We start from the raw sequence: 14,479 nt of genomic DNA on the forward strand, positions 1-14,479 counted from the left end.
GAATTTTTTTAAGAATTCACGTTTAAAATTTTGAGTTGGGAGGATGTAAAATTTAAGTAGCCTACATGAAATACTTTCAGGTTGTATGTAAAATTAAAGCTAATATAATTCTAAATAGAATTATATTTATTTTACCTTTCTATCGAGATTCCAGCCAGAATTATTAAATAAAAGGTCAATTCATATATTCTTAAAAACACATTTTAAAAAAAATTTGAAATAAAATTTTGAAAAATCAAATGAGATAAAAATTTTTTTTTACATATTTTAATTTTGTTTTATGTGATAATTCATTAAACCAAAATCTATGTAAAAATATGGGGGAAAATTAATTTTAAACTTTGGTGACTTGATATGGAATGACACTTATTTACAATGATTTATTCCAGCTTTTTTAAATACACTAGGTACATAACAATATTTTTTTTAAACTAATATATCAAAGTAAAATCATTTGCGATGTATTTGAGTAATGGCTGCAAGTATAATGATAATAAACATGCGTTATCTGTGTGTAAAGTATCAGACATGTTTATCTTTCAAAACAGTAAGAAATACACTGAATACTACTGCTTTGTTTATTACACTTAATTAATTCACATAATTTTTCAATTAATCATTAGATTATTACTTTGTCAGGTATAAAAACAACTAAACTATACTAGGCTTAGCCTGTAGTAATTTGAAATACCTGACAATTCTGTTGAATATTTTGGTAGTCTATTGATCAATAGATTAAATATCAAAGATTCGATTGCCTTGATGGTTGCTTATTATACTGTAATCCTCATTCGTCTGGTGAATCGGCAAACATTTTGAATATTTAATTTTATTAATATTACGAATAAAAAAATTCAATCAACATTTTTTCTAAATCAGTTCACTTGCACAAATTAGGTTGCTAAATTGAAATTTTTGGCCGTTTCACTTATAACATATGATCCACAGATAATATTGGAAAATTATCAACAACCCAACAATGAAATAAAAACACACTTGTGACCAATATATTATATATTCGAAAGGAAGTTTGACATATCTTGTTTACATTGATATAGGTCTAACGTTCAAACAAAAATGATTACTTTTAAGTATTTCCTGACTGATGTGATACAGGCAATCACACTTCAAAAACACAATCAATACATACATAAACCGTCCCTTTTGCATCTACACAACTCAACCATCACATCTAAGATTAACATATAAAAAAGACTGTCAGTGTTTAAAATAAATTAATTTCAGTAATTGCAAAAGTAACAGCCGGAGCGGCAAAATTGCGTTATTAACTTATTGGAATCGTCCTACAGAACAAAACAATATAAGGTTTGGCGGGGTGGAAATGAGAAATAACGAAGTTGTAGAACGTAAGAAATGGAACAACTGTTCACGCGCGGAGCAATACTTCCATGCTGTACATCTGCGTCGGGCGCCACGTGACCTTTTGTGACTGTGATTCAACCTCGTGATGACGTCATCAGATGCGGTGCCATCTTTAGAAACGTAAATGAAAAATAATACTGAAATGAGCAAAATTTTGACCCAAATGAACAATTTTTTTCTTAATTTCGAGCTACAAATTAATTAGTTGTTATCGAGTTGAAACGAGTGCCTCCGGCCATCAGCGCGGGGCCAACAACCCGCGCTGATGAAAACGAAAGAAAAACATCCCTCGAGATAGTAGCTATCAGCAAAATATCAAATTCTAGAGGGGCTGATCAGAAATAGTATAAAAAAAACTTAATAAATCATGTAAAAAACCCTGAATATATAAATGGAAATTAATAGAGAACATTTACCATTAGTGTTCCACAAAATGTGCAGAAACGACAAACTCTAACTAAATATAGCATTGTCTCTGTGGCTTCAAATGCAACAACGTGGTCACCAATCCAAAATATGTCTGTCTGTCTGTCTGTCTAAGCGCGTTCTTTCAAAAACGGAACCTGCCCGGACCGATTTAAAAAAATTACAACATTGAAAACATTGGAAATTATAAGATTAAAGGTCGACCTGGCAAATCACGAATTTGACGTTATCAACGTATTCTGCTAATTTTCCTGAGCAAAAAATATAAATGGTTTTAAGGGGGTGTAAATGACAAATAACATGATTTTGGGGGTATATACATAAATAGTTAAGTTCTTAATGTTTTAATGTTCTGTTTGTGTGCTGTGTCTGGATGTCTGTAAATATTATCTGCGGCTGGGACTGATAGCGTATCCGTTATCTGAGCGCTCTGGGTCAGAAGTCAGAGATAACGTGTACTGTAGGTTGGATTGAGTGAGTGCGTGAAAATCATGGATGAACCACCCACTACTTCGACCAATTGTAGTGAACTGGTGTGTCATATATATTATCTGCGGCTAGGACTGATTATCTGAACGCTCCGGGGCAGAAATCAGTGCTTCACTAGATACCGTGTACTGTAGTTTGGATCAAGTGAGTGGGTGACGATTATGGATCAACCGGAGGCACTCGTCTCAACTCAATTAACTAATTAATTTGTAGCTCGAAATTTAAGAAAAACATTGTTCATTTGGATCAAAATTCTGCTTCATTTCAGTATTATTTTTCATTTACGTTTGCAAAGATGGCGCCGCATCCGATGACGTTATCACGAGGTTGAATCATGGCCACAAAAGGTCACGTGATGCCCGATGTGGATGTAGAACATGGATATATTGCTCCGCGCTTGAACAGTTGTTCCATTTTTGATGTTCTAGAACTTCGTTATTTCTCATTTTCACCCCGTCAAACCTTATATTGTTTTGTTCTGTAGGACGATTCTTATAAGTTAATAACGCGAAACTCGTATTTTGCCGCTCCGCCGTTAATGTCACAATTACCAAAACATTTTTTACTACTTTTACGAACTATTCTGTCACAACGAAATATCTATGTCTCCCGGTTTAAAAATAATACGCGACCGCACAATGAACAAATACACTCATTATTAAAAATTCCATGTTCTATTAAAAAGGAAATAATCTCGTTTCGGTCAAAACTTAAACTCTTAACATGCCCGACAAAACACTCCACCACACACAATTCACTACGATTCGTCAAACTAGTGGATGGTTGATCCATGATGCACTCACTCGATCCAAACTACAGTACACAATATCTTGTAAAGCACTGACTTCTGCCCGGACCGCCCAGATAACAGATACGCTATCAGTCCCGGCCACAGATAATATTTACAGATATCCAGTGCACATTAACAGAACATTATAACATTAAGAACTCAACTAATTATGAATACACCTCCTAAAACCATGTTATTTGTCTTTTGTCTGCAGGAACAGTCAAGTTAACCTATTTTAGGTAAGGTAATGCAGGTTTCAACTACCTGAATAACTATCTAATACATTGCCCCTAACCTAACACATCTAGATAAGGTTAGAACTACTAATACTTTATTCAAAGATAAGCATAAAAGATATAAACAAACCATTTATTTGTTGAAGACTACTTAGTTTAATAATAATTTAGAAACTCACAGTATTTTAAAGTACGTACCAGTGGGAGAAGTTGGACCCAGAGCGTTAGTCCAGGTTTCCCATGGTAAGCCATGGAATTTGGAAGGACTGACTAACGGACGTGTCATTTTTCCTCTCTGGCTCTATCAAATCTTGATTAAACTGTGAAAATTACTAAATGTTATTAAGTTAACAAATAAAAGTAATATATTCACTAATGTAATCCATTTTCAAGCTTGCTTAATTTACAGTAATAGGGGAGTGGGATCCTGACTGGTATCGTCTGGTAGGCTTGTGATGGTGTATTCATTTAATAGGTATTCACATGGCCTACTATTAATAAAACACTACTCGTTATAACACAAAGTTCATGACCATAATAATTCTATCAGAATTTTCAGTAATATTACATACAAATATTCAATTTAAGCTTCCTCCTCTCAGCACGACCACTACCACAGCCCCATTTTGACATTGTTCATCTTCCCTATCCTGACAGCCATTTTCATTTTCTGCAAGTTATACCACAGCCATTTAAATATAATGTTCTTATTTTTATTCCAAAGATAATGCGGAAGAGACAACACAAGATCTCAAAACATAAATAGCAAGCAACATAAATAGCAACACATTTCTGTCAATATAAGAGATACGTTTAGCCAATTTAATAAAAATCTTTCGGCAAACTCAGTTTTCTTATATATATATAGGAAAAACGTACGTATACAGCCGCATATTGTATTATACCTCCAATGCTCACGAATAAAACAAACCTACTCGCTGTCGTTGATTTTTTAGAGAAAGACTGAGGAACAAAAAAAGGGTGTTTTTACAAGTAGGATAATTTGGGAACAATTGATGCAGATCCATTATTAATTCAGAATTGCCAGCAAAGCAACCTTAAATTACGTTTGTCGTGTAGTTATCCTTGGAGAAATTAAGTTTTTCAAGGACGAGTTGATGTTCGAAACAAATCATGTCTCATGAAAAACTGAAAAAGATTAATATATTATCAAATTTATATTCCAAATATCTGACAGTTTAATTCTCCGAACACTAATATTTTGCATTTTTATAAATATATTTTAAGTCAAAATTAAAACATTTACATTACACATGGCGGTTTGCCCACCTGAACGCCCAGACACCACAGTAGTAAATAGTTTACTTTATATGTCTAAACGCAGAAATAAACAAGATCAATTTTAATTTAAATCCCGTTATTGTAGCTCTATTTATTAAATTTTAATGTTGGGTTTAGCTCCACTTCACATTTCTTTTAGTGCAGCGTAACAGTGGTGGCAAGTAGGTCCTACCGAATTTAGATTACCTCACCAATGTGTTTTATGCAGGGCAATCATTGGCCAATTAAAAGTTATATATACTATAGTATATACTAAAATTTGTATTGAAACGTGAAAGCATATTTGTCTGGCTTTTCCACAGCCACAGAAAAAAGAAATGTAATACATAAAAAAGCCTTAAAATACATAATGGCACATATCAAACGATATCCGAAAACAGTTTTTGATGAAAGTAATTTGCTGAGTACTTCCATAAATCAATTTCAATATATTACTTTCGTAATTCGGAATTACAATTAATTGTGAGTTAACAATCGCATTAAGTTACTACTACTAAGGATTTATGTTCATTATTGAAAGTTAAGAATATTTTAAAGCATACTCTACTATTGTAGGTTATCAAATTAAAACCAATCTCTTGTTAATAATGATTCATCTAACCGAGCAAGAACAAAAACATTAGGCAATCACAACATAAAAAGTACTATGTCGGTCCGTCTTGACGTCTGGTGGATGGAGGAGCGAGATGGTCACTGAGACATCTATCCAGTAATGTTATACATCGATGGTCACACCACCCTCGACCTGGCATTGTTATACAGCACCATTTGTTCACTTTTCGTGATCTAACTATTATTAATGGTTAGACTATTTACTTTTTTATTTTCCTAAGACTATAACTTCTTTTTTCTATTACATCCAGTCTTACGTTCGTCCCACTTTATGTACTTATATAATCAAGCAAATATTTTTCTTTTTTATTTGCATTTTCTTGTCTGGATCTATATAGTAAGAGACCATCGGCCTCTGGTTTAATACAGGTTAAGATTTTATAATTGTTAAAATATGAAACCGACAAAACTTTTATCAAGAAGGGAATTGGTATAACTAACAGCCACAACCAAGACACTTGTGAACATTCCGACTTTTACAATATATAGTGAAATTATTATTGCATGCACAAGAAAGTTGAGTAATAGTTGCTGTGATGGCATATTAAACCCCATTCACAATTTGAACAGACATTCCATGAATCCCTGAGGTTTTTGTTACAATGTTGTTCATTGTACTACTGATCACACTGTCTCCACCCTGCACAACATTGAAATTGCCTTGTATTCTCCCACAAAGATTGTTACTTCAAAAGTTTAATTTTTCAAAACTGACCATGTTTCCTCCCCTTATATCAACGAAATATTTGTTAATTCCATTTGGTGAAAAAGATATTTCCAAAGAATCTCAATCATTGCTCAGCACTCCACTAGTACGCAAAGTGACCCAAGAGGAATTTATTCTTTACAGTTTAGGGTATTAAGAAAAGACCTTTTACCATTCTTATGGTGCAGTTACGTGTGTTGCGTGCTTTGCAGTAAAGTGCTCTTCTACTATTATTAATTATAGTAATAATTACTTTTAAAAATTTGTTTCTCTTCTTTCATACGCTACTTAATCTTATATATTTTTAACTTGCTTTCTTGTTACAAGGATGAAGTCTAAACCTCGGACCATTTTTGGGCGCCAGTATGTCAGTAACTTCGTCAACTGTGGTCTTTGATTCTATTTCTGTCTAATTTCTGTCTTATTCCGAAGCGAAAAAATTAAAACATGTTGAAATTTGCAAAATGTCTACAGGCTCTGAAATTTTCTTCAAGGTCTAAACTCATTAAACCTAAGATGACACATTTGCTAGTGGTCAGCTCCTTGAATGAAGAATATTTTATGTATTAACTAAACCGCAGCTAATAAAGAGTTTAAGTACATGTCAAATCGAAGTTACACTAATTAAGTCCTTATTTTGTAAATGTCATTGTTGATGAATAACTGCCATGTTCTGCTATTTTGAGACAAGATTGGTTTTCTGTTTTCTCACATAACTGGTCGTCTGACTTATTGTCAACGAAATTATTTAATACATTAATATTGACCCAGTTGGTTACGTAGCAAACCTAGAGAATTGTCAAACTGAGATTAAACGTAAATCTAATGCAGGTAATTCTTTACTTTATCAAACAAATTTCAAAATGTGTTTTCTAAAAGGAATAATGAGATACCAATCAAAGATTGTAAAGTGGATGTAAATCTGAAAGACATACACAGTTTCGTATGCTTTGCTAGATAAAATGAGTCTAGAATTATCAACACTAGATTCAGGGGTAGTAGTAAAGTTGATGACGAAAAGTATAATAAGTGACGTTAATCACGCAGATTGGAGTATTCCAATGGTTTGTGTTCCAAAGTAGAATATCCGGAGTCGGTTTGTATGGGTTTATTTACAATTCACTTTAAAATATTAGTCTATCACATTAAAACAAAAGAAACAATCAGTATCGAGTTCCTTGGTCTAAGCCCAAGTGCCATGGGAAAGGGCATATCTTGAGTTGTTTGATTTTCATTGTAAGAAGTATTTCGCTTGTGTTATTCCTACTCTAAGTGTACATATATTTGTCATTAATAAGTTAGCAGAGGTATTTCTAGATTTTCACTTCCTTGTGCAGTTGTATGCGATAATGGTCCGTCATATTTGGCACGAGATATGAACGATTTCTATAAATGGAAATCTATAAAAATCATCCTTACACCTCTATATTTGTTACAGTAGAATGAGCTTGCCTAGTGCTCTGTGCAAACATTAAAAATACTGTTATGTAATTTTAATCTGTCCATAGAAATAAAAAACTACCACCTGAAAATTGTTATTAGATTTTCTCATTGCCTATAGCTCAACACTGTCCCCTTTAAGTGGTAATTACATTTTCTTTAAAATAATTATTTTCCCACAAAATAACCAAAGAAAAATAACATTTTTTAAATCAGAAAACAGGAATAATAAGAAATAACCAACCTGTTATCCTAATCAAGTGTACGGGTAAATTTGAACAGGTAAACAAAATAGATGAGGATATATGTCGTAGGATATCAGTTTAAAATGTACTACTGTTTATTTAGTGAAAGTTTTGTCAGATCAAACTGTCCATAAAGTTTATTTTAGTCAATTTAGGAAATATTATACTTATATGCCTCACAGTGAATCTAATCTTACAAGTCAAATTCTAAACAAACGCCTACCTAATTACTGGAAGAAACCTGAGCTGTCATTTTAGATACTGACAACTTACTGTATGGCGGATGTGGTACCATGTTTTTGTAGAGTACGTCAGGAATCTGTCAGCTACGAAAGTTACAGAATTGAGGTAAATTTACATTCGTGCTTGAGGTTGGTACTGACACAGTTGGTTCCAGATGTTTCTGACTGAAGACTTTTTGTTTGAAACGCAAAGTGCAGAATGCCCATGTTGTTTATATTTATCTTTAAAGTAACCTCAATGGTTTAAGTTAGAAGATTGTATAATATTTTACATGTTTTAGTGTTATTGTTTCAGTCAATTTAGAAATGAACTTTTTGATTTAATTGTGTAGTTTTTAATTGATTTTGGCATTGTACACCTTGCACTTACAATGTGGTTTTACAATGTAACTTTTTGGTTATGGTTTTGTCAACAAATCACCAGCTTAAATAGTTGTGATAATAACGAAGATCACAAATCTACTGAATTTATGTACAGCAAAGGTTAGTTCTTATACAGTTAATATCAGAATGTAGGTTATTTAATTGTAACATTGATAAATATAACATTATTAACAGTGGTGGAATATAATTAATTACTTAGTTGTTATTCTGTTAGAAAAATAACAATAGCTGTAAGTTTTAGGTAGTGAAAATGACACAACAGAGTTTTAGACGTTAACTATGAAACAGATTTTCTCTTTCAGAGCAACATTTCCTAGTTCTACACTTGTACTCTTCATTTGGCATTTTTTTCGTGAGTCAACTTTGTATCAGTCATTGCTAACATCAGTCGTTGTACCATTTTTTAATGTATTCAGTGGGGTTTGGACCCAAAAGAACGATGTTTTAATTTACTTTGAACTTCTGAGAAGTGTGATGCTGACAGGAATGCCTTTGGCCATCAAGGCAGGCTCCTGCAGCTTCTTTGGTGTTGCCCTGCACTGAATGGACAAACATAAAAAATCCCTTAAGATAGTATACCTATTACTAAACATTGACAATTTTGAAAAATCTGATAACTGCTACTGGGGAAAAAATGTATTATAGACAGTAAAGAAATATTGTAAATTCACCCACTGCCATAACTTCCCACTACCTTGCAACACTAGTCATATCGGTGGTAATTCAGAGCTATTACAAGATCTTAAGGGGAGACTGGCGTCCCTATCTTGCGCATGTTAATTTTGTTGTTTTTATGCCCCATTATCTCAAAACCTATTGGTCATACATCCTTCAAAGTTTTACTGTTGTCTTGGTTGGGTATGGGGAGTCCACTGATCTAAAATTAATAATTTACAACAATTATAAGTATTTGTTTAATGTTTTGAAAATTTGTAGAGAAAAAAATTCAATTTATAACACAATTACCTTAATAAAACATACAAACTTGCTTTAAATGGTATAAAAGTAGACCAGTATCACCACTACACTTACCTTAAAGTGCAGTAAAAACTTCATGTCTATATTTTTATTAGTTTCTGAGATAATGGGTTTTTTTGGAAAAACTTCTGGAAAGTACGAAAAAACCACAAAAATTACAGAAATTGTTGATAATTTGTTTGCTAAATTGAACTTTATCATAAAACCCTCGAGGTATGTAGTCTTGTTCTTTATCTGGATCCTCTAGCATCAATCTTTTCCTACTTTTTGCTGTCCTTGTTGGACGGCAATCTCCGCTTTCTTGATCCGCAGGATGTCAGCATCGTTCATTGCAGCTTCCGTGTTTTTACCAATATCTTTGATTCCACACTGTTTTAAAACACTGTCTGGACACACACCCATCATTGAAAGTGGAAACAGCATCACAAACTCCCAACAAAATGGCTTTTGGGAACACACGACTATATGACATTATTGAAAGATTCGTTGACATTTTGAGTTTTGCCATGTAAACATTTTTTTAACAACTCCTTAGTGGCCAGGTCTCTAAATATAAGCTTGATAGCAAGCATTACTGGTGTTGGGGTACGTTTATGCTTTAAAGTTTCTCCTTTTCCTTTTGCCTTTATGTAACCACACTAATTTTTGTCGTGAACTCGGTCGATACCCTTTGAAACCATATTTTCCACACTGCCTTTACCATTGCATTTAAACCGTTGCAATGGTTTCTGATAGCTTTACCATAGTAATCCTACATTTTATCTATTAGGCTATCAGGAAGTGCCCCATGCTCTTTTTTACATGTCCAATACATTCAAACTTACAAATGTCAGTGCTATAAGGTTTGAGTTACATACATTTATAAGAGCAGAAGAGTCCCCATCCCCCAGAAACTTAGTGTACTGTACACCTCATGTTCGTTAGGATCGGCTAAACATTGATTCAGCGACAACTGTGTCCATTCCACCACTAGACCCATCAAATTATTTAAACAAATGTGATTAGGTGTAGCAGCATTCCCTTTTTTATATAACATATATAGCAATATTTTGACAATACCTCAAAGTCTATCACCTTGCCTGTGTCAAAACTTGAAATTGTAGCACACACATTTTTCAACACATGTCCCCTTTTTTGCCAGGTGGCATCAAATGCTATGGGAATATCAACCTAAATTATTTCCTTCAGTTGTTTTATTCTGTTCAAATACAGCTTCAAAAAAATACACTCTGCATAGAGTAGGCCTAACCAACAAACATAGTCTTATGCAATATGATGTATAACAATGCGCATTGTAGCTGGAATTCTGTCAAATTTTTCGCTGACGCGATACTTTTGGTAATTAAAAAAAAAACTTATAATTATTTCATGTATTGTACATCAAAGTGTTTGTAAAGAGCTGTATTCATATAAAATCAATTAAATCAGATTTTAAATTTTTTTTTCAAAATTTCATGTCAGTCTCCCCTTAAGTTAAATTTGTTTATGGTAGGGTAGCCTAAATATTTACTTAAACCAATTCACAATATTTGTTGTTTTTTTCAAAAGGAAAATGCTTAAAAAGTTAATTAAAAAAAACATCTTGATGACAATAGACAATAGAATATTGTCTATTGTCTATTGTCATCAAAAAAGTATTAGGGTTTGAAAACCCCAAAAATCTTGTAAACGAAAAACTAGTAAGTTGAACTAGTAAGGCAGTCAGTAATACCTATTGCCATCAGTGCGGGCTATGATGGTGACGGACAAAAAACACCCCTTGAGATAATAGACATATTAGTGAAATATAAAAATTCTAAAAGGCTCTTCATGAACGCTTGAGGGCTAAAAATATTACAAACAGATTAACCTATGTAGTGAGAAGAAAATGGCCACTGCACTTGAGTACACAAAGAATTAAAAATCTCATCACAAAGTAAAAGAAAACAATATATCTTTTGTGCTTTCTGATAATAGCTAATTGTTGTCCACTTTAAAGTACACTCACAACACAATACCTGTATAATTTTGAATATGCAAGAAGAAACACATGATCACAAAAAAGAGGAAGAACAGCATTTGGCTCTTGAAATTAACTACACAACAAAATTTAACCAATCAAGAAATGCAACTTTCACTGAAATGGCTAAAGAAGTTGCACATTGGCAAACAAAACCGAAACCCTTGGGATATTATCTAAAAATCTAGCTCAAACCACATGAACCACTTAACTCCTCTTTTAGTTGGATGAGACAAGAAGTGGCATGGTGCATGATCATCTTATATTTCCTGCACATCAATCGTTTTGACACTATTCTGATTCATCAATATTAAGATGTGACAATATGGCTTATATAACTTTTTAACTCTATTCCATATGACGCTATAAAACAAAACTTTAAAAATTCAATGATTTTTTTAAAGCTAAATTTAAAAAATATTTATCAACGCTAATCAGACTTGACACTCTTATTAAATACATATAAACTCAGTACACGGGGAGTGTAGCAAGAGTAAGGTTATTGTATATGGAGTAGCCTTCCAAAATGTTAAATCAATATTTTTGTTGTGTATATTCATTTTGAAACGTAGTAGGTATTTCTATGTATCAACTGATTAAGTTTTGCATATGCTAAGAATTAGAGAAAATTTAACTTATCGTTGTGATATAACATCTCATCTCCAATTTAAAGTTAGCAAATTTTAAATAATTTATACCTGGTTTTCATAACCAAGCATTCTACTTATATAATGCCATAATTTGATAAAGTTATAATATAAGGTTAATTTCAATAATTTTGGTTTAACAAAACTCCACATGTGCTGAAAAGGAAAGAAGCTTCTTGATTCCCCTCCTGAAAATGTGTTGTAATATCTGTAGAATTTTTTCACTTAAAAATTTCAAATATCTGAACACACTTTTTAGTCACCAAGCAGTATTCTTATTCTGAACAGCCTCAGGTCACAAATATTGTTATCTTAAGTTCAAACTAATTCTGAAATGTCAATTAAGGTATCCTAACTCATGTAATTCAATAATTCAAGACTCTGCTTAATTCAATTCGAGTGGACTGCTTCTTGCGATTTTACTCATGTAGGTAATGCTATATGTTTTAAATGTATTGACAAATAATTTTTGTGTATTGGTTTTTGACAAGAAAAATATTTACCCTGGTAAGCATACGGATTCAGAAGACTGTTTTTCTCCTTAATTAGCTTAAATGAACATGCATTTATTGTTTTTTTATGACAAGTGGTAATTTACGATAAGGATATTATTATGGCTAAGATCAGTACTACCAATATATGTAAGATAGTGTTTCCTCAACTTTTTGGATTCAAGGCCACCTTTAGGTTGTACTAGTTTCCACGCTGCCCCTCAGCTCACCTCAATGGATTCAATGTAGAACAACAGTAAAGTATTGTGACTATAATTCACATAATAATTAATTCACATTGATAAAATATTTGCCTGTAAGTCTATTGTAAATTAGACAAAAATATTAAGTTAAAACCGTGTTTAAAAAAAATTTTGTTAAATTATGTACTATTCACTATTACTGATTTTTAACAACACTATTATTATATTATTGTTAAATTTGGAGTAGTAAAAGTAATACAGAGGCAAGTGTGTAAAGTACATTTAGCGTTTAACTTTTTAAATATTTTAATAATTAAATTATTGCCTCATAGAAATAACAGTTTAGCTAGTCACTCAAATACAGTTTAGCTACTCAAATTCATCACAGTTCATAAAATTATTTGTTTAAAGTTTCACACAAGCCAATCGGACATATTTGCTATATGTCTATGTGAAGAATAAGCTTTTTTCCTCTAATTAGTACATAAAAATCTGAACTCATGTTCAAAACTGTAACAAACACTTCTTTTTCAATTTTTAAGTTTTATGTGTATTTTGATTTGATAACTGCCACAGCTGAGAAACCCGCCTCACAAAGGTAGGAGGTAGCAAAGGATATCAACACAAGCAACGCTTACCTGGAAATTTGCGAGTTCAATTTTTTCTACATTAAATCAAAACTTAAGCAAATAATTTGTTTTGAATCCAATCTTTAACTAAGTATCTGTTTGGAATTCAACCACTTGTTTATTCTCTTCAACAATTAGATGCACTTCTTTTTAAATGGATTTGATATCCACATTATAGAGTTAACATTGTTGATAGGGAGATATTTATCAAAATATACTCAGTTTAGAAATATACCGTAAAGACACGTCATTAAGGTTATCTATTCAAATTTCTTTCTTCAATACATTGTTTCAAGGTGGAAAATCTAGTGTAATAACTTTTAGCCATGATAGCCTTCTGCAAATCAAGTTTCTTTAGAAAACCTTCCACTTTGTCAGACAGGTTTAAGATATTTGTGTGTGATATTGTGTTACTTAGTATGTTCAACTTTTCAAACAATTCAGTAAAGGAAGCTAGCTATCTATGACAGAAAGTTCTTATCAATACATTTATTTGAAATAACATAGTTTTTATCCTTCTGGTAAGCATATATTTTGTGTCTCAGCTCAAACACCTAAGATACAATCAACAAGAACTACTATAGAATAAAACATGAGCGGTCAGATCCCATGTCCTAGTACATTTGTTCCAAAAAATCTTACTTTTTAGGAATGTGTTTAATGTAGTTGATTGCACAACTAACGATGTTAAGTATATCGTGCACTTCCTTAATGAGATGTTCAGCAGCTAATGCTTCTCTATGGATAAAGCAATAAGACCCAATCACAGTAGTCGCTTTTACTTGAATGGAGCCTGAAAACGCCTTTTTTGACCTGCCATTGAACTGCCACTATCAGTAGACTATATATTATAACATATTTTTGCCAGTCATGTCATGCTTATTGGCTTGTCTGGGTGAAGTGATTTAAAACGTGTCCTTAACAAACTTGGACAGTGTAGTCAAGGCAACATGTTCCAAGAAATAGTGGTAAGTGCACTTGCGAGTCTCTCACCAGAGCACTATTCATGTGATGATGTAGCAATCTCTTTCTTTTATGCTTAATTGTTTTAGTATAAAAGTAATTTTAAGTAGTTATTGAGCCATGGTTACATTAATGGTAATTAAATAATTCAATACTATATTATAAATATAGTCTTAGCGTAAAGGCAATAATAAATATACATTTTTTATTTTTTCACACAAAATGATATGTCTTAATCATTGTTGCTTAACCTCGGTTTCAAGATTCAAGATTAAAGATCTTTATTGGCCATTAAATAACATTTTCAGTTACAA

At 32.3% G+C, this 14,479-nt stretch overlaps 2 protein-coding genes across 3 annotated transcripts in view; one reads left to right on the plus strand and one right to left on the minus strand.

The window, feature by feature from the left end:
* The window catches only part of LOC124369238 (ataxin-7-like protein 1), a 58,547-nt gene extending 54,533 nt beyond the window's left edge, over nt 1–4,014 (minus strand). For both annotated transcript variants that reach the window (XM_046827125.1, XM_046827124.1), the window contains exons 1-2: nt 3,897–4,014; nt 3,523–3,644 (exon numbers count right to left, since the gene is read on the minus strand). In XM_046827125.1, coding sequence (XP_046683081.1) covers nt 3,523–3,610 — 88 coding nt within the window. In that variant the 5' untranslated portion in view covers nt 3,611–3,644; nt 3,897–4,014. The remainder of the gene's footprint in view (nt 1–3,522; nt 3,645–3,896) is intronic.
* A 3,932-nt stretch (nt 4,015–7,946) lies between these two features.
* LOC124369239 (O-glucosyltransferase rumi homolog) overlaps nt 7,947–14,479 on the plus strand; it is a 54,620-nt gene continuing 48,087 nt past the window's right edge. The window contains exon 1 of the mRNA XM_046827126.1: nt 7,947–8,354. Coding sequence (XP_046683082.1) covers nt 8,243–8,354 — 112 coding nt within the window. The 5' untranslated portion in view covers nt 7,947–8,242. The remainder of the gene's footprint in view (nt 8,355–14,479) is intronic.

This window comes from Homalodisca vitripennis, chromosome X (assembly GCF_021130785.1).
Source record: "Homalodisca vitripennis isolate AUS2020 chromosome X, UT_GWSS_2.1, whole genome shotgun sequence".
NCBI classification, from domain to species: Eukaryota; Metazoa; Arthropoda; class Insecta; order Hemiptera; family Cicadellidae; genus Homalodisca; species Homalodisca vitripennis.